This window comes from Scomber scombrus, chromosome 5 (assembly GCF_963691925.1).
Source record: "Scomber scombrus chromosome 5, fScoSco1.1, whole genome shotgun sequence".
Taxonomy (NCBI): domain Eukaryota; kingdom Metazoa; phylum Chordata; class Actinopteri; order Scombriformes; family Scombridae; genus Scomber; species Scomber scombrus.
In genome coordinates, this window is record NC_084974.1 from 16,244,830 (window position 1) to 16,271,428 (window position 26,599).

At 41.5% G+C, this 26,599-nt stretch overlaps 2 protein-coding genes across 2 annotated transcripts in view; one reads left to right on the forward strand and one right to left on the reverse strand.

Moving 5' to 3' along the window:
• On the forward strand, positions 1–25,593 carry LOC133981124 (rho guanine nucleotide exchange factor 26-like). The gene is made up of 15 exons (XM_062420008.1): positions 1–180; positions 635–2,323; positions 3,088–3,139; positions 3,292–3,434; positions 5,939–5,995; positions 6,540–6,700; positions 9,622–9,774; positions 9,970–10,099; positions 10,702–10,776; positions 10,893–10,982; positions 11,413–11,567; positions 16,368–16,577; positions 23,065–23,135; positions 23,357–23,461; positions 23,810–25,593. Exons 2-15 carry the CDS (start codon positions 704–706, stop codon positions 23,950–23,952), a joined length of 3,165 nt encoding a protein of 1,054 aa, XP_062275992.1. The 5' UTR covers positions 1–180; positions 635–703; the 3' UTR covers positions 23,953–25,593.
• The window catches only part of dhx36 (DEAH (Asp-Glu-Ala-His) box polypeptide 36), a 30,333-nt gene continuing 29,123 nt past the window's right edge, over positions 25,390–26,599 (reverse strand). Inside the window, exon 26 of the mRNA XM_062420007.1 lies at positions 25,390–26,577. Coding sequence (XP_062275991.1) covers positions 26,338–26,577 — 240 coding nt within the window. The 3' untranslated portion in view covers positions 25,390–26,337. The remainder of the gene's footprint in view (positions 26,578–26,599) is intronic.

A 26,599-nucleotide genomic window follows, 5' to 3' on the forward strand; every position in this document is an offset into this window, starting at 1 on the left:
ACTGCCGCACACACTGGTTTCCTGCTGGTCACAGTTCAGTCTGCGGCTCCTACTTTGGCTTCATAAAAACTAATTTGGCTTCGATACCATGCTGGATTAAGCTCATTAACTTTGCTAGGGTTTGTTTTCAAATGGCGTAGGTACAATGAGCGCATTCTGCAACAGATCGACAGATTAGAGGTAAGTTCACAACTACTAAAACACAACAGCAATCAAACTGTTTTTTCTCTGTCGTAAAGAAAGTTACATCTAATTGTGAAGGCTTACTGAATTTTCGTGGACACAAAGAAACATCTAAGTAGAAATTAATAATAAAAAAACAACAACAATACTAATGTGGCAGTGAACCCATTGTTTCCCCTTTGGAATATTATAGTGATTACTCAACTATCTTGTCAGCTTTGAGCTTGTAATTAGAGCATTCCACCACACTGAACATACACTAAAGTATTATCAGCTGTCTTCACTGGCTCCTGTTCTGCACTGATGAACTTTTTCCTCTTATGAATTAAGTGTCTCTAGAATTTTGCTGCCAGTGTCTGCCCCAAATCCCTGTTAATGAGTAAACTTTTGGAATTTGGACACTGCACTGAGCTCTTTGATACTGATTGCTTCTCTCTCTGTTTACTCTTAGGAGAGAGATCAGTGTTTTGACCTGTAGGTTGTGACACAGATAGTGAAGAAGACAAGACACTTGAGGACCATGGATTTCGGCAATGATGTGGATTTGTCCAACAATAACATCACTCCTTTGTGGAAACGCCGCACAGACTCAAACAAACCCAAACCACGACCCCTCAGTTATCACATAAATGGGGTCATGACAACAGACTTTCCTGTGGAGGACAACAAGAGCTCCTTTACCTTGAGCCAACCTGCTGAGAGACTGGTGGTCACACCTCAGTGTTCGGATAAAAACACTGCAGTGTTGAAACATGTTTTACACAAACCTTCCAGAAAATTCAGAGTTGTTCGAAGCATCAGCATCGGGCACCTCTCCAACGGACGCTTCTCCTTGTCCAGATTTAGGTGTGATGACAGCAGATCAGCCACACTGGACAACAGAGTGTGTAATGGTGAATGTGACGGGGTGAAAACCAGTAATGGAGGGACAGTTTGGCCTGACAAGCATGTCCAGGATTCCCAAAAAGTCTTGTCCAGTCCCTTCAGTCTGAGCTTACAGAAAGACAGGATAGCTTTTGGATCGACGTCACCTGAAGCTGCTCCTCTTAACAATTCCTCGCCTGTCCTTTGTCCTCCAGACACCCCAAATAACAACAGCTATAACCACAACCACCATGAAATATCCTCCCTTTCATCTGCATCCAGCCCATCTCCTCCTGCCCGCCGTACCCCTACCCCTTCCCACAGCTCAACCTCAAGCATCCTCTCCCTCTCTTCCCTCACCTCCTCTGACCCCCCAACCCCACGCTCCCCGTCACCAGCAGACAGTAGGCAGACTCTCCACAGACAGTCCTCATCATCGTCTGCCTCCTCACAAGAAACCAGGCATGCCTCTTCCCCCTCCTCCATGTCCTGCACCTCACCCTCTCCCTCACTTTCCCCATCTGTCTCCCCCTCTCCTTCCATCGTCCTCAGCACCCATAGCCCAGCTGCCCTGAAGATGGGCACCAATCAACTCATTCCCAAGAGCTTGGCATCAGGTATTCGCCAGAGCAAAGCACCTCCGCAAGGCCATGGCTTGGCAGGGTTGCTAGGGCTGGATACTTCCAAACGAGCAGTGAAAGCTCGAAGCATGGTGGAGACAGGAAGCTACTTCTGTACAGAAAGGGGGCATGGTGAGGGGACAGATGCAGAAGGTGGGAGCCCAGGGACACTAAAGAGAGGACTGAGGAGTACATCCTATAGGAGAGCTGTTGTGAGTGGAGTCGGTCTTGAGGCCCAATCTATAGATTCTGAGGGCTTTCGGCCCTCCCAGCCTATCGCCAAAGGACTAGAAGGGGATCATCTGGTTTCCCCAGCTAGCCCAGGCAGTGATGGGTCTTCCAAGCCTGCCAGCCCTGCTACACCCAAACTCTCCATCCTTGGAACACCCAAACTCTCTAGCCCTGGGTCACCCAAACTCTCAATCCTTGGAACACCCAAACTCTCCAGCCCTGGGTCACCCAAACTCTCTATCCTTGGAACACCCAAACTCTCCAGCCCTGGGTCACCCAAACTCTCCATCCCTGGAACACCCAAACTCTCCTGCCCAGGGTCACCCAAACTCTCTATCCCGGGAACACCCACACTCTCCAGTCCTAGGACAGAAAAACCAGCAAGCCCTAAGACAGAAAAACCTACCAGCACTGGGAAAAATAAGGTGAGTAAACCTTTTATTCTATAAAAAGACATGCTCAAAAGATGCACTCAAGAAACAAACATTTGTGCTCTGGTGATATAAATACAAGTAACATAAAAAATGACCAGTTTCGACCTGAACCCTTATGCATAAAGGTCAGATGTTTGCTTTTTATGTACATGTTTGCATTGACTTGCTGATTAATTTGATTATTAATCTGAAAAGCAAATCCCTAGTTAATTAACAACTGTGGTTGAACTTGACAATAAATGTGAATGTGAGTGGACAGCGCTGTAAATATTTGAATTTAGGAATGAGGTTTCTTTTTCTTTGCTATATCTGAGTTAGATTTTTCAACTCATTTATTCATAATCCATCAAATAGGTTTATGTTTAATCATGTGTGTGCACAAAGACTGCTTCAACATTGACTTTCAGTGAGACGAGGGGTAAAGTTCACACTAAAATTTCAACACAGGCGGGGTAATTGTGGAACAAACTTAGCATCAGCAGAAGTAAGGACCTTAGAAACAAGACCTTATCAGGAAACAATTAATGTGGTTGTTAGGAGAGATTATGTAATGCGACTCCATGCCCACACACACACATACAATGGGCCTGCATTTAGACAGGGGTCAGTGAAGGGGGTCACCAGAAAGGGCTGCAATAGGTCATGGACAGGTGACAGAGTCACACACTCCTGTTTCATTTGAAGTGTGTGTGTGTCTGTTCCCTCATTACAAGTCATTACATTTGTGATGTTTTTTTTTTTTGTTTTTTTTTCAGAGTCCAGATAAGAAGAAAATGTTGACCACCCAGAGGACTTTTGACAGTGAAGGTGAGAAAACCTTCATTATTATTTTTCTCACACGTTTTTCTTCAATTTACTCTTTTAATGGTTTCTGCCTCTTTCTCAAATATTGTTTCTTCCTTGTTAGCCTTAAAAAAAAACTGAATTATGAATCTTTCTGTCAACAAACTGTGTTTCAGAGGAGGAGCTGTATCAGTACTACCAGGAGAAGGCCTTACATAATGACTCAGATGAAGATGCAGATTCCAGAGAACCCAAACCTGATAACGGCATTGTGGTGCAGTACAGGCCCATACGAACCTCCTGGGGCCAGCTCAGTGTGGTATGTGGTCAGACATTACACACACACACACATACACACACACACACACACACACATACACACACACACACACACACACACACACACACACACACACACACACAGTGATTGATTTGCTTAAATTTAACGAAGACGAGGGGCAAAAAATAAGCTTTAGGATGCGACTCCGTAAATACACTGACCTTGCTGACTGCATTTAAAGCTTTCTTACATTCTTCATATTGTGCAGAGTGGTTTGGTGTCTTCTGACAAATTGTCTGAAAAAGACACACACACACACACACACACACACACACACACACACACACACACACACACACACACACACACACACACACACACACACACACACACACACACACACACACACAGATTCATATCTTTCTCTGTTCCCTCTATAAATCCAGTACATAGACAAATATACAGTAAATTCTTCTGTGGAGGGTTGGAATGCTAGTGCTCTAAAGAATGCTGTCATATCCAGTTTGGCCACAGTCCATACCCATCCTCCCTCTGTTTCTGTCTTCCTCTACCCCTTACTCTGTTTAGCAGGGAGTACGGGGCCATTTCGTCAAGGGCAGGGAGGCAGACAGTCAGACCTGCAGGAAGTCTTGGAAGCACTGCTGGGCCTTATGCCAGCGTGTTGGCAAACTCCACAGATTTGTCAGCCTTAAAATATGTCTAAAATGCTGCCTCCAGAGAGAAGTGCAGTGGCTCCACATTACATAATATAGTTAAGGATTGGATAGAGGAACAGAGGGATATAGAGGAAAGGAAAGAGCTAATTTAGTTTTCTACTTAGGCATTCCCATCTGTTTGTTTACTTGTCACAGAAGGAAAATGAGGGAGCAAAAACAGGCGAGAGGATAGATGGAGGCATTCTGGAGGAGGATTGATTGTGGACAGGGAATGATATGCACACAGACTCTAATAAACTGGAAATTAGATTGAAACTGGAGAACATTCAAAGCATCACTTTTATACTTTTTGTTATTATGTATGTGAGCAAAATGCAGAGCTGAACTGAGCAAGGATCTGGCATTACCAGGCTGACCAGGGTAATCCCAAATCTCAGCTCCCTTTTTCTCAAGTGTGACTGTTTTTTGCCAGATGGTACTCAATGTGACACGGTGGGATACATCCGCAACCTTCAAATTATGGATGAAGTGGTGGCATGATGCTGTCAATGTCCTGGTCTTACAGTAAACAGGCATAGTTCCAGTGAAGCCAAGAACCAGATTTGCAAGTTGTCACAATGTTAGTTCAACCTTTCCAACGAGTCTCCTCTCACTCAGCTCCTCCCTTCTCTTTCTGTCCCTTTAGCACCTTCTGTCAGTATTGGTTTCATGACAAACTACATCTCACAATTCTCATATTTCCAGGAATTACTGCCTGTAGTTTCAGAAGGTGGTGCTAAAGTTGGCCTCAAGTTTTTCTTGTTTTGCTGTGCTCAAAACAAGAATTCAAGCTTGAAAACAAGAATGTGTAAATTGCTGTTGAATAATGAAGATAATTAATTGATAACGTTTCAGTTATACCCAGTGAAACTGCAAGACAGAGTAAAGTTCAGTTGTCTGCTCTGACACTAAAAACAGCCTTTAAGTGATAGTTGGTCTTGTTGATATCATGGATCGATGGTTCAGAAGAACGGGAAAATAGGAGTGAGAAATAATCAAACAAATTTGTGTGTGAAAGGGATGAAAAAGAAGAAAGCAGAGATGTTTGGTCTGTTGCAGTTTTGTTTGTTCTTGGTATTTGCTGAAAGCTGCAGGGCAGATACTGGAGAGAATGAAGGCTCCTTCAGGAGCAGTATCATTTCCTTGTGCCTTTATACCAAAACATGATGAGAAGGAAGTTAAAGAAAGGAAACATGGTTTTCCCCCTGCATGTGTAATCTGGTTAAGTATTAGGTGAATGTGCCCCAAGTCATATTATATTTTGTGAAACATGAGATGGAGGCATGCTTTTGATTGAACCGTACTTTCACTCTGACGAAGCCGCAGCCTGATTAATTCAATAGCACTCCACACCCAGTCCATTCCAAAAGATTTCTTTGTTTCAATCTTACTCAAATATCTTTGGATAAAATCACACCAGCTACACACGTACACCTTCTGTATGTTTTCAGCCAAATGAAACTTTCAAAATGAGCTGCCAATTTTACCTTTTAGAGTTCTGTTGATAAGTTCCAATTTATACTCTCACCATGTGCCTTTTTATTCAGTGGAGGTCTTTTTTCTTTTTCTACAACTTCATTGACTTCCTATTCAGTGTGGTATGCAAAGTGCTCCCATCTTTGTGTGTCAGGACAACAGTCGTGCACAAACGCATACACACACACACACTAACATCCATGCTACAAATGCAAATAGCCCCTGACCTGAGAAAACCTCAGAGTAGTCAAACAACTGTGACCTTGTATTTGAAATCTATTTATAAGGACTTAAAATTGTGCTTTCACAAATTTGTGAAACCTTTTTTCACAAATTGTGTTTTCTTTTTAGGTAAAGAAAAATGGCCTCGCCGAACGGATGAGTCAGGAGGAACGTAAAAGACAGGAGGTATGAATAATACAGTATGTTATGCTCAGTTTGGTTCCCAGTGGTTTGTCCCTCATGAGTATAATCTAATTTTGGGACACATACATTATGTTAAGAGTTGCCAAGTTTTGGGGGGTATAGCTGACCCATTTGGTCCCTGTAGACCCCACTAGACCAATAAAAAAGCCATTAAAGGAGTACAACAGGAAACATGCTTCATGGTCGATTATATATTTAAAGAACATGCAGCGTAAAGTCGAGGAGAAGCACAAATATTCAACTAAGTCCAATTAAGAATGAGGAAACTGATGATTAGGAATTCAGAATTGATCAACAGATTGATATAACTTTCTGTATATAATTTAATAACCTGCTAAACATAGCAGAGAACACATAGCAGTGATTGAGTCAGAACCCAGTAGGTTAACTGAAAAACACAAAGTCACATCTGATTGCATGAATTATATATTTTAAAAAAAAAGAAGCAAACATAAATAGTTCCCTCATTTCTATCTCTATTTTTCCCTCTCTTGCTTTCCGCTGTCTCCCTTTCGCCTGTCGTTAGGCCATCTTCGAGGTGATCTCTTCAGAGCACTCCTACCTCCACAGTCTGGAGATCCTGATCCGCATGTTCAAGAACTCTGCAGAGCTCAGCGAGGCCATGACCAAGACTGAACACCACCACCTTTTCTCAAACATTACTGATGTCTGTGAGGCTAGCAAAAAGTAAGTGTGTCATTTTAATGTGTGTAGATTTGTTATGTAGAATTATTATGAGATATAAACATGTATATTGTATTGCAATCAATGTTTGTATATAGGAATGTTTGGTGTTAGCAGAATGGTGAAACGTGCTTGCTTTTGCATGCTGATAGGAACATCTAGGCTGGGCCTACATGTTCTGTAATAATGCGTCAGTGTTTGTGGCATTTGGTTTTGGCTAATGAGCTGTATAATTCCTCACTTAACTGCACTTAACAGTCGGTAGACCGCACTCCTTCCATGTGAGGTGTATCTGTAAACAGAATTTACTCCTTCTTTCAGCCTGACGACCTTCAGTTAGAGTTGTTTTGAGAGAGTGTGGGATTGTGAGTTGGCAGCTGTTTTCTGGTTGTGTGTGGGGTCGTGTTTTGCTTGACAGAAAACAGAGCCTGGGAAGAAATGAGGGGCAATGAGATAACAAAGAACAAAAGGACAATTTAGCTTAATTACAGTTGCATTGTCAACATGAACATTCCTTAGTGCTAGAGAGAGCTCAACAGCAGGTTGGATGTGTGCTTGATTTTTTGTTTGTTTTTTATAGGTGTCTTGATGTAAATGCAATTCTTCATATGACCCATCCATTTTTTTGGGTGCATCATGACTTATAGAGTATACATGTGGACTGTGTAATGACATCCATGACTGGGTAAAAACGAATTGTTTAAACTGATGGAAACACTCGTCCGTTTATCAGAAACTCCGTTGCCTCAGTGATTACTGTGTTGGACCAGGCTCTATTATTTCTACAAATAATTGACAGGAGAATTTCTGACCCTGACCTTTAGTATGTTCCTTCTCTGGTTTAACTATTGCCTCATTTCTCATGTTTTTGTTTAATGATATTACGATTCTGTATGATTATGGCCTCAAGTGCAACTATGATGTAATTGTTCGATGTGAGAATATTCTCAGGTTTTTCTTAAAGGTCAGTATTCATGATGATAATAGACTCGGGTCCAGCTCTGAAGTCGCCGTTCACCTTGGCTGCAATTTTTAAGTCCGTCTGTGAAGTTGTCACTTCAATTAAGACGCCACTGTTAGTCTAAGGGATGCAGTCTTTTCAAACCTTCACCCTCCCTCAGAATTTAAATGTCCAGTAGATAATTGTGATGTGCAGCAGCTAAGCCAAGTGGAATCCAGTGAGTAGTCTGTATGTTAACCCCATGCTCTAATTTGAAAATGTTGTCTCTTAACCAAGGGGCTTTCTAGAAACTCTGAGTTCAATACATTTAATAAATCAATACATCTAAGCTTAAAATGAGGTTAAGTTCCTGTTGTCTAGGTTTTAGGTTTACACAGGTCTAAGAATGTAAAAGTGAAAATACTTTTTTTAAGACCATGTAGTGAGATTTCATTGTGTTATTGCTGTTTCAGTGAAGATGAGTATGCGCATACATGGAGAGCTTCCACAGCTTTCATTGTGCAACTGTTCATGACATTTGCTCAAGGATTCCAGAATGGCAGCCCCCTCCTTAGAGAGATTCCACCCCTTGAATATATATGTGTATGTGATGTAATATATTATTATTATTATAAGGAGGGAAATGTACTCTTCATTTTCGTAGCTTATTAGTTATATGTGGATTGACAAGTAGTAGACTGGGGCTACACATTCATTTTATGACCTATTCCCATTTGCATGAATGTGGCTATATGTAGATTCCTCCCTGTGTTCAGACTTGCTGTAGCCCCTCTTTCTACTCATTCCTTTTTACAGGCCACACACATTCATAATCTTGGTTGACCCTCCCCACCTAAATACTTAGCCCGGCATAACTCCAGGGAGGAGAGTGGACGACGAGACACGTAAGGACAGCCGATCATAGGATATAAAATGGCCTGTAGCTCTGGTTCAATGAAATGTTTTTCTTTAACAGACAGTCGGGCTTTGAGTTTACCCTCTCAAGGAAAATAACATATATATCACTCCACCTGCAGGTTCTGTGTTTGATAGTGAGGGGGAGGTCTGCTAGTCTTGGTATTTTACATGCAGGTATGTTACTGACTGTATTTCACTAGCAGCCCTTAGGGTATGACATACCTCATTTATTACCATAACATGCAGTATAATTGCAACAACATACTGTAATTGAGAGGTAAACTGCAACACTCAGTGCATATCCCAGAGGGAACATGCATTTTATATTCAGCACTTCTTTTTCCAACCCTGTTACCCTGATTTACCTCCTCTCCCTCGACCTCCTCCCTCATGATACCATGCTGTTATCGGGGTCAGTAAGTTTTCCCCCAGGAGGGAGCGCATCCTGCACTTCCTTGACCTTCATTTGGAAGGTTACAGTTCAGAGAGCACTGGGTCAGGCATGGACACAAAAAACATTGTTTCCCATAGATAGTCACAACATACTGTAGTGTGTGTGTGTGTGTGTGTGTGTGTGTGTGTGTGTGCAGTATAGGATAGGGTGGGGTGTTTTTGGGGTTACTAGAGGTGCTTTTGCAGATTAGCTCAAACTTCGTCCAACCGGTCAAGGTCAGCGTCCTGTGTCTGTGCAACACCTTCCTGTTTGTCACCTTGTATCACACATGCAAAAACACTTACTTGCTTGAAGTTGGCCATGTGGCGTGCCGTTAAACTGGCCATCTGCTGGTGTTCAGGAAGAGGAAAAGCCTCTGTGTTGTAGTTAATGGTAGGCTATGCCTATTTTAAGAGGCGTGGAATTCCTCTTTTGTGATCTTACAGCATGTTTAGAAGAAAGGTGTTGGTGGCGCTTCCTGCCCTGCTGACTCTGTATCTGTCATCGCATCCTATATTTTCCCAAGTGTGGGTTGACTCATGATTTGATGTGTCTGACTAAAGCTAATGCTATGAATGGCATGAATTGCTGACATACTAACCCTTAATCATTTACTGCCACTCATGTGTTTAGGTTTTTCAAGGAGCTGGAGGAAAAACACCAACAGAACATTGTGATCGATGACATCAGTGACATCTTTTCCAAGCATGCACAGTCCAACTTTGATCCTTACATCACATACTGCTCCAATGAGGTCTACCAGCAGAGAACCCTGCAGAGGCTGGTGTGAGTGATTTCTCAAACACACACAAACATATGTCCTTATCATATCTTTCCTGGATTTGATCCAACATGACTGTTCTGACACTGACACCAGGGAGTTTGCATTCCTCCTGTTCATTTTTTTCCTCTTTCTTTCTGTGTATCATCAAGTTACTCCTCTCCAATTACCCATGCCCCCTCTCTCTTCTCCTCCTGCAGGTCTAAGAATCCAGCTTTTAAGGAGGTGCTGACCAGGATAGAGGGCCACCCAGACTGCAGGAACCTCCCCATGATCTCCTTCCTCATCCTGCCCATGCAGAGGATCACCCGCCTCCCCCTGCTCATGGATGTGAGTGCAGTCATGACATACAGTAGCATGAGCTTTGGAATTACACGACTTTGACTCTTGCGTAACAGTTTGTTTATTCATCCTGCCCTGACTAACGATACAAAGGGTGTATTCTTTTTCTGCCTTTTAACGTCCTAACCTCAAGATATTTTGGTGACCTCACATCATTCCTTCATTTTCTTAACTGATTTAACTTTCTTCCTTTTTAAATGTTTTTTCTCCTTAGGTTTCATGCTTCCTTTGGCACCACATTATTCTGTCCCTACTGTGCCTCCCTCTCTTCCTTTCTCTTGCTCTACTTTCATTCCCCTCTCTCCCCCATCTTCAGTGTCTCCCAAGAGACTCTGGGGTTTGTGCTTGTACACTTGGAGGCTTTTGGATCCTGAGAAAGTTTGGTTTCAATTCATTTCTTCCCACAGCTTCCTTTAAGACCTCAATATTTTATTAGGTTTTCATAGAGTGTAGTGTACTTTGAATTGATGCCTACATGGTTGCAGTGAATTGTTTCGGGTTTTTGTGCATTAATACATTTTAAGTGGGTTGGTTTTGTTTAAGGTATAAATCACTTTGACTGATTTGTGCCCTGACCCCATCTTTTGCAGACAATTTGTCAGAAGACACCAAAAGACTCTGCACAATATGAAGAATGTAAGAAAGCTTTACAAGCAGTCAGCAAGGTCAGTGGATTTACGGAGTCACATCCTAAAGCTTATTTTTTGCCCCTCGTCTTCATTAAATTTAAGCAAATCAATCACTGACTGTGTGTGTGTGTGTGTGTGTGTGTTGTGAGTAGGTGGTAAGAAAGTGTAATGAAGGAGCTCGCACAATGGAGAGAACAGAGATGATGTATACCATCAACTCTCAGCTGGACTTCAAGATCAAGGTATGGATGACATGAAATACATCAAACTGATACACACATGCGTTCTGGTCATTATATGTTTTTAACAAAGCATATGCCTGCAACTATGTGAAACATGGCTCAATGTAGTAGTGCAATGACATGTTCACACATGCAGATGCAGTTATACAACACAGTTTACACAACATTGTCACTCACTTGGCGAGCGTCAGTACTGTACACATAATACACACAAAGCCTGGCAGGCTCAAGTGTGTCTTAGTGTGGGAAATCACTGTTGGCACATTTGTGATTAACAGCTGTCTTCCAGAAATATTCTCTTGTCTGCATAGCCAGCTGTTCGCACACACAAATGGTGATTTAGTATTTCATGACAGTACCAACATTACAGACATTTCAAAATGCTTTACTCAATGTTTTCTTTTTTCTTTTTCTACTTGTGTCCTGCCAGCCATTCCCCCTGGTCTCATCATCCAGGTGGATGGTGAAAAGAGGGGAGCTGACGGCCTTAGTGGAGGACAATGGTATCTTCCTTAAGAGGACAGCACGACAACAGGTTTATTTCTTCCTCTTCAACGACGTACTCATTGTCACAAGAAAGAAGAGGTAAGCTTATCCAAGATTTCAGCAAACTGTTGGACAGTGTTAGACAAGCTTTTTTGATTTTAGCTGGTGTGAGTGTGGCCTTGATCACCTGCTCTGACATTTTGAGGGTTCAAATGTAACCATAAGCACTTATTTTTGAATGTGTGTGAGTGTATCAACCACTAAGGCCAAGATCCTAAAAATGGGTTGTGCCATATTTTCTTTTGTATTTGAACTTGTCTTGGGATATGAGCCTGTTCAGTTGAAAAAAAACCCTGAATTATGGGAAATGACAACAATAAAAACAAGGCTCACAGTCACTATGTGAGGTCATTATCAGTAGAGCTGAGATGATTTTTAGGAAACTGAGAGGGATAGCCACCTGCAGATTCACTGTGCAATCAGACTGATCTCCCATGCCGCCCCCCCCCCCCCCCCCCCCCCCCCGCTTCCTCGGGTGTGTTTATTAAGCTGAACAGGTGCCGTTACCTGAACCTAACTTGGCATTACTAATCTGAGCCTGTTTTTCTGAATGCTGTCAAGGTTTCAACATGTCCCAGTGCCATGACTCATCAAAAGTTAGTGGAACTGTTCAGTTTCAGCTCTGTCAGTGGGTAGGCCACCCCCCCTCCTTTCCCTGTTTCCTCTAGTTTTAGGCAACACCATGAGGCAAGCCATAAAGAGGACTTTCTTGAAATAATGTGGTTTTGATTTGTGTGTGTTTAGTGTGGCTGAGCACATACAAGTGTGTCTATTTTTGCCAAAAAAATCCTTTCCCGTTCATCTCCCGCTCTGTCTGGAACTGATTGTCCCGTGACTCGCAGACTGAGAATTCCTGAGAACATTTTTTTTTTCAAAAGAAGGAAAAAACCCCCATTCCATTTAATATTTTTCTGGGAATCTGATCCGAGACAGCAGACTCCAGCAGTGTGTGGTGTCAGGCCTGTGTTTGGAGGAGTGATTTGGGAAAGGGAGTGCTACGGAATCAGAGGGTGTATCCGTGTGTGTGTTTGAATGAGAGAAGCTGTTATAATATTGGTTTGTACTGCGGGGAGTGGTGGAGCCCTGCTGTGGCACGCTACTCTACTGCACTCCATCTGCAGAAATCAAAACAAAAACACATCAGGGGTACACAGGGCTAGCCAGGCACCGCCAGGTCACAAACCTCCTAGACATAATGGTATAATAGCTCTTTCCCTTGTGATTATGACTTGGATTGTGTGGGGGAGATGGTGTACAATCACCAAGCTTTGTTGCCAAATGCAGTGATCCTGTGTGCCTGAATCCCTTCAGTTTCTTTTTGTCTCATTTTTCATTGACGTCTAGAAATACATTCAAAACCAGAAGGAGAGGGGAAAAAGGTCATAGCAACAGCACTTACACAGAGGAGGGAAAAACATACCTATGACCTTTTAGAATATTTTCTGTTTTATAGGCCTATATTTCACAAATATCTGTGATAGCCTGTGTTACTTTATTGTGGATCCTACAAGGTTAGTAGGCTGTTAAAAGCTAAACCAATACAAATTTAAAATGGTATAATTCAGAGCTGAAACATTTGAAGATGTTCCCACTCTAATTGTTAAATTAATCTGGCTATTGGAAACCAAACCCCATATCAGACTGGGCTATTGTCACGCAGTGGGAAAGTGTTGAGCTGCTGCACTCTGGCTCACAGGAACACTTACATAACATCCACAGTCCACACCAGCTGGCTCCTCTCTCATCTTCACCCCCCCCCCTTTCCTGTGTGATGCTGGGCATCATATAAACATTCAGTATTGTTGAGGTTTTAATCTCTCTCTTTTGTCTTTGATATTTTTTCCCTGTCCTTTCTCTTTTCTTTTTGGTAGTCATAAACCAGCGGGTTTGTGTTTGCGTGCAAGTCTTATAAGCCCAACACTCTCAGTTCTTTTTCTCTCTCTCTGTTAGTTTGAGTATTCCATAGTCAACACTGCACCAGGACATTTTTCTCTAACCCTCTGTGTGCGCGTGTCTTGACTCCATGCTTGACTTGAAGTCCTATCTCAACATCTTCTAATCTGAATATTTGTGTTAGTTGTGTATTGTAGAACTGGTTGTGCACTGGTTAGATAGTAGCTGGCACAGATGTGATGACGTACAGTAGATGCCTGCGCTATCTCGAACAGTGGTGTTATTTTCATTCCAGCAAGTTTGTGTGTTTGTTTCAGTGTAAGGAGCTGCTGATCAGCCCACACTAGAAAGGGTTTCTTTCAGCTATTATTTCAGTTTTGTAATGACTATCTCCCCCATTACCCCCCCCCCCCCCCAATAGAACATGCCAATCATTTCCTACCTTCATTCCTCCATTTAACATATAATCCTACACTGTATAGCCTACTCACCCACCCACTTATGCAAGAACTCACCCCACAAACATGCAGATTCCCCATCCATCCCATCTCATTCCCCATTGTCATATAAATGGCATTCCAGGCATTTTACCTGTAGGGCTGTCAGGAGAAAAATTCAGCAAGCATTCCTGTGGTACAAATAGACTTTAAAACTTTAATCCCATGTAAGCTTTGGTCGGGAGCTGTGATAAATCTATACTTTAGTAAAGCTGATTGTAAATAAGTTAAAGGAGTAGTTGGACATTTGGGTAGATGTGCTTATTTGCTGAGAATTAGATGAGATGATCAATACCGTACTTGTGTATTCAATACGCACCTGGAGTCAACAGTTGGATAGCTTGTAGCTTAGCATGAAGACTGAAAACAGGGTGAAATGACTAGCCTGACTCCATCCCAAGGTAAATGTCTCTACCGGCACCTCTAGGTCACTAGAGCCTGTTTAGCTGTTTGCACCTGTTTTTAGTCTTCATGCTAAGTTAAACTAAACAGCTGCTGGCTCCACCTTCATATTTGATGCAGAGAGCAGTTTGTGGTTACAGTTGAATGCAGCTCACGCACGTACCATTTATTTTTCTTGCATTTTCTGTTTGTCTATTCTTTCTTTCCCCTCATATCCCTCAGCCTTTTCTGATGTGTCTCTCCCTGTAGTTTCTTTCTCCTCTTCCTAGAAGTCTAATTTGGTTGTGGGCAATAGGATTTAACTTGATTGATTGGTGGACAATAGGTGGCTGATGGGTAACAGTTGAACCTTGTTGAGAACTTCCCAACCGTGACTGGGTTCTTCAACCAGTCATGACCCCAAAGTCCAGAGTCTGTGTGTGTGTGAGTGAAAGGGAGAGACATTAAGACATAGACACTTACACTGTTTACTCTTGTTTGTCTAAGTTCTACCTTTGTCCCTGCTCGAGTTTGTGTGTTTATAGTATGAATGGATATTCTAATGGACAAGGAGCGATTTCCTGTCCAGTAGCTTCTCAGCTTGGCTGCCGTTTTACTCTCAGGCTGATAAAACACATGTGGGCTTGACTTAAGTTCTGTTCTTCGGAGCATTATGAAAACACACACACATTCCTTTTCTCCTAGTTTATGCTGCATTAAAGGTCCCATGTTTCACAATTGGCTCCAGATGTTTTGACTAACTGTGTGTACTGTTAGGCATGGATGGGGTCACGCTCAGGTAAAGGTACTCATGGGAAAGGTAGGCATGTACTAAAGAAACCAGGTAGCAGCATGTGATTTAGCATAAGGCTATGTAGACAGCTTAATGTTTTTGACTCTTGACTGGATGAGAATCTGAGACATAAAGCGACAGCTGATTTATTAATTCAGGTGAATTTGATTAACCACATGGTCTTTCACCTCTCAAGGGTTTTATTGCTGAGGGACCAAGAAACTAGAGCTCTCCTGAAAAGAGTGACTTTAAATTTATAAGTGAGTGGATGGATGGATGGTGTAGTGTCTGCAGAATAACAAGCATATGTATTTCAAATTTAGTTTCCAAACAAACATTTGAGGATTTGTTGTAATTTAATTAGCAATAGGAAAAGAAAATCACCAATGAGCCATGACCAATAATGAATGTTGCCACGACAGATATTAGTTTCTTTAAACATCTCAAACAGAATAAACATTTGGATTGAATATAATGCTGTATAAACATCAACATAGTATATTTTTATTAGCCCCAGTTGTTGACTGGTGTGCCTTCTCCATGACAGGGCAGTAAAAGGAATGCAGACTGTAGCTGGGTCGGTAGGATGCATTACATCAGTTGTTGATTGGGGCTTTCTACAGACCATAACCATTACAACCACAAATAAACCATATTTCTAATGTTTGTAAAAATTTTAGAAAAAGGTATCAGAATTTGGATCCATAATTACTTAATGTATAAATGACAACCTGACAAATTATTTGGACCAGATCTAAAGAATATTTATATTTTCTAGTGAAATTGAAATTCTAAATGTCACAGACTAATATGTGTTTTCCATCTGTGTTGGCTGGTGGGACACAGTGTTTTTTTTTCATTTGACTGTCAAATTCATATTTCTTCTGAAGCAACAGTATCAGTGTTTGTTTAGTGATAACATTCAGTCTGTATCTTACAGCATACAGTAACAATTATGTAGATGTACAACTGTGTGTGTGTGTGTGTGTGTGTGTGTGTGTGTTTGTGTTGTAATAGGTTATTTCAGTTACAGTTATGGTCACCTTAATAATGGCTGTTGCATTATGTGACAAAGATTCTCTTTTTTCTTGCCTAATAAAGCCACAACAAAGATACTCTTCTCACACATCAAGGCCTCCATCACTAAATATGCCTGTCACAATGAACCTAACTTGATTTGAATTGGGTGAAGACCTTTAATGGTGAGCAGTGATGCCATCTGAAACACATGACGTGAAATATAATTAAAGCTTTATCTCTCCCTGTGTCTCTCAGTGAAGAGAGTTACTCTGTGATAGACTACGCTCTCAGGGACCAAATCTGGGTGGGTTCCTCCCAGCCTGAGGATCTCAACCTGTCACCAGTCAGAAGTACTGCCAGCATGCTGAGCTCTCGGCAGGCCGGCGCCAACCATCTCTTCCGGCTGCGTTTCCGTAGCAACCACTCTGGCGAAAAGGTGCCTATGATCCTGGGGACAGAGTTGCTGTGAGTACTTTATTCCGTAACCTTTTGTCCCTCTTAAAGGCACTTTTTGTATTTCACTTACATTATTGTTACAGATTTACGAGATCGGCTGTGAAGCAACAGGTTAATCTTTTTGACCTCTAACACAACCTTGCATCTTTATACGTACACATTTATTGTCGAGGCCACTCATAACACAAGATGCTGCCAGTCCAGCAATGCCTTTTCTAGTCTAATAGAAGACAGCAGAGTGAGTCTAAATCTTATTTCTTTCTATGTCTGATTGCTTTCCTGTGTAAAAGATAGCTCAGGTGTTCCCTGAAACAGATTCCTACTCCCTTATCTTCCCTTTATGCACTCCAATATGCTTTTTAACATGAAGTAAGAAAATCCCTTTATCCTGCTTTCCTCAGCTCTTATTTCTTTGTCTCATTACAGGTCACAGGGATATTTTGTTACATCTATTTTCAAAGAATGGCTTTAGCCTCATTGCTTGTTGTTAATGTCCCCTAGGGAAGTGGAGTTTACTAGTCCATTATACAGTCATTGTGTCTGCAGTCGTACTGTAATGTGGACCGGCTGTTCTAGATGTAATTGTTTTGTTGATCGAGCGTCTTCCAGCCCAGTCATCTATTCTGGAGAAAGCAACTTCCTTTTTTTCATATTGCATATGCAGCATGAATGATTACTCACACATCTGACCTAGAAATAGATTTAGCTGGTCTGAAGTTTCTTGATCCTGATTAATGCCTTTTGTTGTGTTGGTAAAGCTCAGACCAAACCCTCAATCCTATTTTTCGTTGTACGGCAAATAGGCTGAAAAGCAGGGTTGTTTGCATAGATTATATAACCCACACAAACAAAGGGGATCTGTCATATATTGGGCTACATAGAGGGTTTATTTGTTCTAGTTAGCGTTTGTAAATGAACGTGTTGCACACACACAAACACAAATGTGTACACACTGTTTTCACTGTAATTATTTGCTGTGGTTGAAGGCTTTGTGGAGCGTTTTCATATGCAGAGCCTGTTCCTCCTCATTCCTCTGGTGTTTTAGAACCTCCCTTTGCATTCTCATTACTGTACAAAACACTACATATAAATGACTCCTGAGTCCTTTCTGTCTGTTTTTCTGCCCTTCTTCTAGGATAAGCCCAATGACTCTTAAGTTTATGTAATTTAGCCACAAATCACGAGGGGTGCAAGGATTTAATCCAGAAGAGTTTCAGCTTTGATTTTACTTCAAAGGCTATCAGAGCTTTACAGTGTAAATGGTTAAAGGTAATAGAGTGGACTCAGTCAATGATAATTAAAATTTAGGCGTTAACCGTAGGTACAAGTTCAAAGAATAATAGTTATTTTCAAAGCAGAACAAAGTAAGCCACACAACAGGTGAACAGGAACAGAAACCTGTCAAAGTGACACGTAGCATCAGAAGCCTTTTAATGACAAGAAACATCTTAATGTCTAGTTCAAATCTACACCAAGAGCTTTGCATATCACCTACCTTTCCTGCCTGTATGATCCATTTGTAGCCCCTAATAAAAGGTTGCATGTAATAATAGTTTTCATGTTGAAGGGTAGCTTGAACCACTGATATTGGTAATTAGCTATTGACAAAGTGACTGAGGTAATAGTGTTAAGTGTGACTGCACTGGGCCTGTGTAAGAGGCATTCAGAGTGACTTGGCTTCAAAGTGCTGCCCACTGAGCCTTTAGATAGTGCCCATGTATACATGAGGGGGAACTCTTCTAACTGCCCCCTCTAGTGTGTTGTTCTGGAAAGCCCCCAGACTCCCTCTTTTGGGGCCCTCGGCTGAGATGTAATGATGTGTATGTGTGTGTAGCAATCACTGTAGTACTGAATGAGCTGAGGAGAGGACACCCTGGCAACTGTCCATTGTTACAGTGGTTGCTAGGCATTTTTTCAGCAGTTGCCTAGCAGCGGTCCATTGTTAAGCAGGTTGTTTCCCATGACTATCCCTCCCCCACGCCTGTTACTTCACTCTCCCAGACCCTTCTTCATAATCCTGTGTCTCATCTTTTAGACGGCAGCCAGTGTCTGCTCTTTGTTTTCAATGACCATAGAATAACTTCCTCTTCCTCTGTCCATTCATCCCAATTTAGCAATCTAAACCAACATGACATGTGGAATTGGTGATACATTAACCAGCCTAGTTTAGCACTCTATCAAGTTCAGTGAAGTAGAATGGACAAATAAGGAGTATTGAGGCTTTCTCAGAAATGCTCAAAGGGTGGAAAGTGCTGCACTTTCATTATTGATTAAGATTATTATGATTATTTTTGATTACTTGTTAAAATGTGATGTAAAATGCCAGAGCTACCAGAGGTGCTGTCTACAGATTACTTCATTTGATAGAACAGTCTATCGATATTGTTTTCATTATCCATTTAATTTCTTTATTTTTTTCTATTTATCAATTAAATGTTTAGTCCAGAAAAAAAAGAAAAAAAACCAGAAAATGATGAAAAACACCCATCAGTTTTACAGCAATATTTGTCATGCTTACATTTACGAAACTGGAATCAGCGAATGTTTGACTTTTTCATTTGAGAAATCACTTGTTGAGGAACTAATCAATTAACTGACCAATCATTTCATCATAGTAGAGAGATTAGTAGATGAGTAGTAACTAAAGACATTTACTATAATTACCATGTGTTGTTTTGTGACATTGTGTATTACTACAAAACATAACGTTAGAATTTCATGAAACTAGATGATGTGTTATACACTTAATATGAACATACTCATACAGTGTGGGAATGGACACAGGATAGGCTACATTTCTTTTTGCTGTCAAAACTCAGACGGCAAATGTGGGAGCCGCATGTGCATCAGTGGTACTCATGAAATAAAAAAACAGAAAACAAGTGGCTGTATTACGCACACTTGCCTATATTGTCCACTGCACCGCTGAATTTAAGTGCAGCTTAAGTCGGGGCATAACGTGAAATTCCACACATTCTGGCTGAAGGCGGGTCTGTGTTTTTCTGTGGAAATGAAACTGTAGAAATGGGATTTTTCTTGTGGTGTTGCGGCTTTCAGTTCCGTTTTGGTTCTATACCTGCCGACCCTTTAAGCTGATGACTTACCTGTGCCTCTGTGCCACTGTGTTGAGCTCTGAGAAATAAACAGCTATACTGATCTTTGACCACAGCAGTGACAAGATAAGTCAGGAATCCAGACAGGATGCCTGTGTGACTGGTGTCTCTCTGCAATCATATGTGATTCTCTTTTTTTCATTTTCTGTCCTCTTACTTTTCTGTGTATCCTTTTGTTCAGTGTGGGTATGTCAGCACGTCTTCCCCATGACCCTGATGTTGTGTCCTGTCCGGCGAGTCAGTGAATAGTGCTTCTCTATTAGTGGAACAGAGTGGCTACAGAAGTCTGTAGCAAAACAGTTCTGTTAGTCAGATATGCAGCTATAACACAAAGCAGCACTGGTTATGTAACCGGCACAAACGGAGGAGGGAGCCTGTACTTCTGTTGCACACTTTGGCATTGCGTTATGATATTTTTCCACTCTGTCTGCTTTAGTTTATGTGATTGTTTTTGATTCTCTCACTAGTTCTGCTTTCATTGATATGATAACGAGAAGCTTGCTGATGGGAATTGTTCCCTCAGTCTGGGAGTTTCCCTGGCTGGAGTAAGAATTGTACCCGAATACTGCTCTGACCTGTGGTTAAGTGGAAACAAGGGTGGGATTCTGTTGACGGTAAACAAATTGATAGGAGGGAACAGACGGTTAGAAGGGAAGAGAGAGATGAAACTGAAAGGAGATGAAAAACAGTGGTCTTGTGGTGATTTTAAGTTGGCAGAGGGCAGAAGGTTAGAAAAAGTCTGTCATCGCTTTTTATCTGTGTGTGTGTGTGTGAAAGAAGTTTTACAGTGCAGCAAGGCCTCTCGTCTTTTCAGAGATGAAACAAGAACCCCTGACAACAGATTTATGATGTTTAAATTTCACTTGCTCTTTGGGATGAATGGTTAAAGGCAGAAAGATCTTTACTATCATGAATGGACTGTTCCTGTGCAGGCTTGTAGCTCTCTTCAGTGGAAAGGGGAGAACACCTGCCATTTGTGCATATGCAGTACTCACATGCCTGCATGTAAACACACATACACACACACTTGAGGTTTGAAGGCTGCTTTTTTTTACCTGGTCCTCTTTTGGTATGCGCCTTACATTCCACAGATAACCATTAAGTGCCTCTCAAACACATGCGCCTGTCTGTGTGAGTTCAATAAATGGAATGGCTGTGCATTCATAGATTCAATAAAGTATTTCAGCTGTTTTAGCGTGAGAAGGCAAGCTGTCATGATGGTGTGTTCTGCATTTGCGCATGTGTGTCCAGCTGTTAAGAGCAGCGACTATCAGCTGCCTTTCCCACGGAGCAGCTCAGATGATAGCAAGTATAAGACATGCAGCAGAGATAGATAACCGGTCAAAGTGCATTATTTCTCCTACATTTGTGTAGTATTTATTCACTTGATTATAATCATCTTGTGTAAGTTAATTCTCATATATGTCCAGTGTCTTAGTGACCACACTTTCAGCCTGGGAGGTGGGTAGAAAGCTCAGATTCATCAGCAGTGACAGTTACAGCTACAATGATTTATCAGTTTATCGTCTTGTTGCCAACTATTAAATTAAATATCCTTAAATTGCAAACTGTTGCTTGGGCCAAAAGTAGACATTCACCTTAGGCTTTGTGATCAGTGATCAACATTTTTCTCCATTTTCTGACATTTAATAGACCAAGCAGCTAATCGATTAATTGAGGAAATAAACAGATTAAATGATGTTGAAAATAATTGTTAGTTGCAGCCTTAGCCACAGTGCCAAGTGATAGAATATGACTCAAAAAAAGATATAAATGTATGTATTTAATAAATTATGGGTAAAATAGGTAGTTTGTGTAATCTACCATCATTGTAATAGACAATGATGGCATTTAACCAAGTTCTTCACTCTAGTAATATTTCCCTTGAGTGTTCCCATTTTATGCTACTTTGTATTTCTACTCCATTGCATTGATATATAAATATTGTACTCTCCTACATTTTATACCATAGGTTTAGTTACTAGCTACTTCTCAAATGTTTTTAATCTGCCAGGTGTAAGCCTGGAGGGAATCATGCGTGTGTCTGTGTATCTGTCCGCAGCTAATCTCACACACTTGACCCATCAGCCTAACATGTTTTGTGCACATTTATGAATATGTGCTCAAGGACTACTCATGGTTGCAGTGATCTATTATATAACGCCATTCCTTATAAGCCTAGAGTGAAGCATATACTTTAGCATGCAAACATACTGAACTAAAACAGCGACTATGGTAACCGTTTTACGAGGTTACCATAAAAAATTGCTCATGACAAGTGCGTGATTACTTTTTTCCTGAACTATGACCCCAGGACATTGTTTTAATGTTAGTTGGTGTTGAACACATCAAAAGGGACCAAAGTGAGGCGATAGGTCTATAAAAGTGATCATTTAACTCCAAAGGTCATCCCATACCAGTGATAATATTCCCCTAAGGGTGCAAATTGACGGCCTTCTTAGTTAATGTTTTATTTTATAGTGATGCTTATATTTGTTTATGGTGATATGATTTCAAAACATTGGCTGTTTATGGATGACCCAGTATTTTACAGCTTTTGTGTCCTCTAAACGATTAAATCAAAGTCTACAATGGGAACTTGATAATGAGGTGACTCATGGGACTTACCCGTTTGAGGTCCATGTGAGGCCCTTGTGAAGAGCATTCACACAAATGCCCCTCTCTGTCTGGGAACGTCTTTGCATTTGTACCCATCTGCATGATGCACACCACCGGTACTGAGTCACTGAGGGCCTCAATAACCCCCTCTGGTTCATTTCCTGAACCCCCTTTATCTCTCCTTCCTCTCTAGCCCTTTCTAAATCCTCACATCTCTTCAGTCCTAGCTGAGAACAGGTGAAATGAGATATAGAGTTTCGTGGAATCCGACCTGTTTGACTCCACCCACAGTTTTTTTCCCATGAAATGCACACAAGAGTGAAAGAAAGCAAAAGCATGTCTGTCCCCCTCCTGATAATCAGCCTTTGTCCTTGTTCTCCTCAGTTCTTTCCTACTGAAAACACACCTCTGTTCTCTTACTGACAGGGGACAGAAAGGGTTTGGAGGGAGGGCAAACTTTGCTGTGCTACTAAATTATCCATTTGCAGCAGTAGCCTGTTAAATATTTTGCGCATGCAAGCCCCTTATTTCGTGGTCTAGTTTGATATCTCTCTCTTCTGTGGCTGTGTATGTTCATAAAAACTGCTCTGACAAAGTATTTTCCACACCTGTAACACAAACACTAAATAATTACGCTCCTGCAAATGATTTATAAGGCGAGCAACTCCCACAGCTTGTCCAGTTGAGACTTATGATTGTGTTTAGAACTGCTTCAGTGGCAGAAAAGTTTACAAAATCATTTATGTGCTTTTGTGTGTTTTTAGGAATGAGCGTGCTCGATGGATCAGTGCTCTGGGCCAAAATGACAACAATAAGAGGAGTCAGGACAGAACCAGTAAGTTTTGTACCAAAGCATTCAAACTCACACTGCACAAACAAGGCTACCCGACCTCTCATTTAAGCCTATTGCACCACCTTGTGGTTGTTGGATACAACTTTTTTTTTTCTTCCGCATATTGATTTCACAAAGACTTGCTTCTTAATTCAAATGTAATAAACCAGGACCAGTGCAACTTATATGAAGTGATTTATGGATTTGTGTCTGTGTCATTTTAGATACCATGCAGGTGGAAGTGATCAGAACTTACACAGCCAAGCAGCCAGATGAGTTGTCCCTGCAGATGGCTGATGTGGTGTTAGTCTCACAGACTGTAGATGATGGTACGTCAGCTCTATGAGCCTGTCTTGCCTTTATCGCTCATTATCTCGTTCTAGCTCTCTCTACAGCTTCACTTTTCCACCTTCCTGTTTCAACTGTGTCCTTTCATCATGCACTTTTATACGCTCTCCATCTCCTTTTCAGTAACTATCTTTCTCACTTAATGGGCCTTGATACCTGTTTGAAGATGTGGTTTTGAAACCTAAACACAAACACACAGAGGCCAAAGGTCATTTCCTTTTTTGGTGATCATGGCAACAGACAGCATTGAACATCAGAAGCAAAGAGACCATAATAGTAACACAACACATGCCTGAGTTTTCATGCATCAATACAATTTCTCCTCTTAGGCTGGTATGAAGGAGAGCGACTGCGTGACGGAGAGAGGGGATGGTTCCTCGCGGAGTGTGCTGAACCAATCACATGCCAGGCCACCATTGAGCGCAACATGCAGAGGATGGACCGCCTGCAGGGGCTGGAGACTAATGTGTGAGCCGGATGAGCTGGGCTACTTAAACCACGGAGGGTTTTTCTCAGCTGTTAGTGACTCCTTGACACACCAGTGACCTGCCTTTTTGAAGCATTGAGCCCAGACAAATGAGTTCAGTAACAGCATTAGTGACCTGCCTTCAGGGACTGAGTTGGCCAGTATGGGAGCTGCATTGGTGCTGGACTTGCTCTTTTCAGCGGGATACAGATGGAGCCATAATTCAGACTTCTGCTTGATGTCCACTAAATAGCAGGCATGCTGTTTGAAAGCAACCACTGTGGTTAGAACAATCACAGTGAGAGGAACAGAAAGTTTTCCTTAATCACTAATTGGCCCCTGTGTGGGAGGGATGCCTCGACAGTGAGATCTGTCACATTAATTCCCCAGTTGGATAGAAAAACTTCACACGCACTGCCAAAGTCACCGCTTGCAACACCCGGCTACATAATGACTGATGATGTGAAATTTGTAAATGTTGTAATTTTCAAACATTTTTTGCTGTGTAAGTGATGTGCAATGTCATAAGCGAAGCTACAGGAGGTAATGACAGCAGCCAGCTCTGTTAATGAGGCACAGGTTATATAATTAGGAGCTTTGTCAGTGCAACTAATGTAAGTGTAAGCATGTTGATTGTAAAAGCAATATAAGGCAACATGGTGGGATTGGCAGCTTCTTTACAGTGTGTAGGTTACAGTAGAAACTTGTTGGCAAGTGAAACTATTACTATGATATTTGCAGGAAAATAAAATATGGTGTTTGTTTAGCTGCAAAAGAAAAACAGGGCCATTGTTCTGAAGCCTGAGGCACTTTGTGTAAATAGAATAAGTCATAATTAATTGGATAATATTTACAGTCATCTGGGAGTTATAACTTCAAATGTCATCCCTAGGTTAAGCAGAGGGGCCAAGTATCTGTTTTCTCCCCCGCTGTTTGTCACCAGTTAATGTCACTGTCATGAATCAGACTCTACATTTGTGTCACAGATGCCATTATTCTCTCCATCCACTCAATGATTTGGACAGCCTGAAATATCACACACCCTTGATGCCAGCCAGAGTCGTATATATATATATATATACCCCCCCTTGGGATTTATGTATGTGATGTTACAGAGGCTGAAATTAATTTGTGTGTGCTGATGGTGAGACCAGGAGAGACAAGCGGCCCTGCTTTTAATGTGATTGTCCAGTATGAGTCATCTTTTTAGTGTTTCCCAGCTAAAGGAAATGAATGGCTTGGTCAGTGTGGTGATAACACCATCTATCAAGCCCACTGCTCTGGCTCTGGCCCAAATGACAACCACGTATGGTTGAGCTACACAGAGCGAGGTATGACGACAGCGAGCAGATCACCCTGCAGGATGGACATGTCTGTTCAGACTCTCAATAAACGAGGCTTTGCATTTGCACTCAGGGAAAATGAGCTATGTGATACCACATATATAAGCATGAAGTGATCTTTATTTCAATCGTTTCCTCTTGTAACTATTGTAAATCACCTGTGTACATGTAAATATGTAAAACAGTCACAAAGCACACAGAATTGTGACATGTATGTTTTCCTTAATACAGATTTATATTCAGAAACTTGCTTATTCAACCATATATATTTTAATCAGACACTTTTAATAAAAGCTTAACTGCTTTGAGTCTATCATGTGTTCTGAATGATCAATGTAACATCTCTTTTCCCTGACGACCACAGCCAGACCAAGGAACATGACTACTTGTATTCCTTAAATAACATTTAATCAGATTTGGGCTCTTCAGATATTTGCTACAGATTAATCAGAATTATGCGTAAATCTTGTGGCCAGACGTACTTTTTCAGAGATATTTACGGAGATATCGGCTGTTAAGTCAGGGTAGTACAGAACTGTGCTGCTTGAGGTTGACAACTAGGCAGGTCTTTATTCCAACCAAATATTACCCAGGTGATTTTAGTAATTGCTCTCTCAAAGCACATAATACATGATGTTCTTTCATCACAGAATAGATGATGGTCTCCCATCATAACAACAGTGATATTTCAAGGTAACAATTATCACTCTGTTTTTGAATTCCTAGATTTAAGCCAAACCAGAAATCTACAAACTAAACAAGAAACAAAACAGCTAATGAGTGTTTTACAACATGGATTGGTCCTTGCAAAAATGACCAAATAGGCAAAAAAAAAAAAGAATAACAGGCATAATTCAAGTGCATAACATTTTCCAGTCGTCTTTCACCCTGTGTTTGGCCTTCAGGGGCATCCAGGGAGCACTAAATTTTCAAAGAAGCAGCTGGTTATCATAAATATCCCAACTAACCTCATGTGTCCTCCTGCAAGGATGCAGTCAGTCATTTCACAGGCTCCTCTCTGAAAAGCCAGCCAAAAACCTGGCCATTTCTAATCATCGTCATCATCATCATCATTGTCGTCATTGAAGTAAACGTGCTGTCCTCTCGGGGCAGGCGCCCACGTTCTGCCATAGCCTTTAGTGCTGCCTGCAGGCTTCTCCTGGGTAGTGATGAGGTCTATGATGGCTGTGATGACAGCACAGTCTTTGGACTGACGGTTTTGCCAGTCCACTGGAGAAGGGTGACGGATTTTCTCCTCCAGCAGAGAATCCATCTCTCTCTTTAGACTCTGGAAAATAAATTTTTACGAA